Below are 2,978 nucleotides of genomic sequence, written 5' to 3' on the forward strand. Positions count from 1 at the left end.
ATAAAGCTTCTCTTCTCTAAGTTTAAACAAAATTTTCTTATCGTGCAAAATATGATCTTTAAGCTTTTTGAGTAAACAAGGATATCATCAAAGTATACAACAACAAATTTTCCAATATAGTCTCTCAAAACATGATTGATTAGCCTCATAAAAGTACTTGGTGCGTTTGTAAGGCCAAACGGCATAACGAGCCACTCATAAAGCCCAAACTTTGTTTTGAAAGCCGTTTTCCACTCATCTCCCACATTCATTCGAATTTGATGATAACCACTTTTAAGATCTATTTTTGAAAACAGATTAGCACCATATAATTCATCCAACATGTCATCCAATCTAGGAATAGGGTGTCGATACTTTACCGTGATCTTGTTGATGGCTCGACAATCAACACACATCCTCCACGTGCCATCTTTCTTGGGTACCAAAATCACAGGAACTGAACAAGGACTCATGCTTTCTCTAACATATCCTTTATCCATGAGTTCTTCCACTTGTCTCTGAATCTCCTTAGTCTCGGTGGGATTGGTCCTATAGGCAGCCATATTTGGAAGAGTTGCCCCAGGTACGAAGTCAATTTGGTGTTCAATCCCTCTTAGAGGGGGTAACCCCGTACATGCATCTTCATGTGGAAATATGTCATTGAATTCCTGCAAAAGAGACTTAAAAGCACTTGGCAAAGCATCATCAGTTTTTGGTTCCATTGCTAAACACATTCCTTTGCACATAAGTACAAATTTTGGTTCTTGGGCTAACATATTCCTCATTTTTCCCATTCTTATAACCAAACTCACATTTTCTCTCTTTTCTTCAAAATCATTTTTTTTTTCTCTCTTGGTTTTCACTCATCCTTTGCCCCTCACTTTTCTCTTTTTTTTCACTCTTATCTCTCTCTTTTACCTTAGTTTCTTCTCTCCACTGTTGTTCTTCATATTCTTTTCTTTTCTTCTCTAATTTCAATTGGTCACAATGTACTTCATATGGAGACAATGGAAGTAAAGTAAATTTCTTCCCACACAAAGTAAAAGTATACTTGTTCATCAAACCATCAAATGTTACCTTTCTATCATATTGCCAAGGTCGGCCGAATAAGATGTCCCCCGCATGCATTGGTACGACATCACAAAGAACTTCATCTTTATATCTTCCAAGAGTAAAAGAAATAAGAGCTTGGGAATTCACCTTAATTTCTTCTTTGTTTGTTAACCAATGAAGTTTGTATGGTTTTGGATGGGGATAGACAGAAAGTTGAAGTCTTTTTACAAGGAAGCTGCTTACCACATTTGTGCAACTTCCACTATCAATCACCAAGCTGCATGGGTTTCCTTTGACCAAACATCTTGTGTGGAACAAGTTTTCCCTTTGATCTTCAAATTTCTCTTCCTTGATTTGAACATTGAGTACCCTTCTTGTGATCAAAGATATGGAATTACCTTCTTCAACATACTCATCATCATATGCTGCGATTTCTTCCACAAGCTGTGAGTCATGATCCTCACATTCATCATCTGAATCAAGTATACCATTCCTTATCACCATAACTTTTTTATTAACACACTCTTTGCTCATGTGTCCAAACCCTTTGCACTTCCAACATTGAATAGAACTAGACTTCTCCTTTACCGTCTTTGAAGCTTCATTCTTTTTACCAATGGAACTCTCAGCCTCCACTCTTTTAGCAGCCACAAACTTTTCTTTTGGTGACATTGATTCATTTCTATTCACAAAACTATCCTTGTTCCAAGTGTTAGAATTTGAAAAGGTGTTAGTTCGTGATGTGTACCTTTTTGAATGCTCTTTTTCTTCCTTCAATTGGTCTTCAATTTTGAGAGCATAATGATACATGTCTTCCAGATATGGTGGTGGATTTCTGTCAACAAGATGAGCAATTTCTCGATTCAAACCTCCAAGGAATCTAGACATGGTATCTTCTTCTTCTTCTCTAACATTTGCTCTTTCCATCATAGTTTCCATCTCTTGATAATATTCCGCCACACTTTTTGTTCCTTGCCTCAAACCTTGCAATTTAGTTTTCAAATTTCTTTCATAATGTTTTGGAACATACCTTTTTCTCATGGCTTCTTTAAGTTCTTCCCAAGTCTCTATTGGATCTTCCTCTTTTCTTCTTCTGTCGGATTTGAGATGTTGGTACTCATAATGTTTTGGAACATACCTTTTTCTCATGGCTTCTTTAAGGTCTTCCCAAGTCTCTATTGGATCCTCCTCTTTTCTTCTTTTGTTGGATTTTAGATGTTGGTACCAATCACCAACATGATTGGTAAATTCGGCAATAGCAAGTGTAACGACCTAGATCCACCGATAGTAGATATTGTCCTCTTTCGGCTTTCCCTTTTGGGCTTCCCCTCAAGGCTTTAAAACGCGTCTGCTAGGGGAAGGTTTCCACACCCTTATAAATGGTGATTTGTTCTCCTCCCCAACCAATGTGGGACATCACAATAAAAAATGTAACGCCCCGTTAGGTTATATATAATAATAATAATAATAATAATAATAATAATAATAATAGTAAAATAAATTCATAATAAAATAAGAAAAAAATTAACCGTCCACCTCTCCTTTATTCTCTCCACCCTACCCTAAATACCTCCTCATCCGTCATCAATAATTGTACAAACAAAACAGAAAAAGAAAGAAAAGATTTTCTGGGGAGAAGAAAGGCAGATAGATTTTCTGGGAGAAAAAAAGGAAGATAATGGAGAGATGGTTAGGCAGATAATTGGAGAGAGATGTCATTTGAGAAGGTTAGTAGTGAGATTTACCTTCTTCTTTTTCTTGTATGGAAGAATATTAATATGTTGCAATTATTTAGATTTGAGTTAGAAATGATGATATCTTACCAGTCAATTAAAATTTGGTAGGAGAAAAGAAATACAAAAAAGAGGGGAAGACTGGGAAAACAGATCAAACAATCAAAAGAAGGGAAAAGAAAAAGAGAGAGAGAGTGAGAAATAAAGAGATTT

At 36.1% G+C, this 2,978-nt stretch overlaps 1 protein-coding gene across 1 annotated transcript; it reads right to left on the reverse strand.

The window, feature by feature from the left end:
* Window positions 1-188: 188 nt before the first annotated feature.
* Window positions 189-1,920, reverse strand: LOC111784506 (the record flags this gene model as incomplete). Its single annotated transcript, XM_023665182.1, is given in 2 exon segments — window positions 189-841; window positions 1,431-1,920. Coding segments are annotated over 2 exon segments (1,143 nt in total), but the record flags the coding sequence as incomplete, so codon positions are not given.
* Between the last annotated feature and the right edge of the window lie 1,058 nt (window positions 1,921-2,978).

This window comes from Cucurbita pepo, unplaced genomic scaffold, assembly GCF_002806865.2.
Source record: "Cucurbita pepo subsp. pepo cultivar mu-cu-16 unplaced genomic scaffold, ASM280686v2 Cp4.1_scaffold000219, whole genome shotgun sequence".
NCBI classification, from domain to species: Eukaryota; Viridiplantae; Streptophyta; class Magnoliopsida; order Cucurbitales; family Cucurbitaceae; genus Cucurbita; species Cucurbita pepo.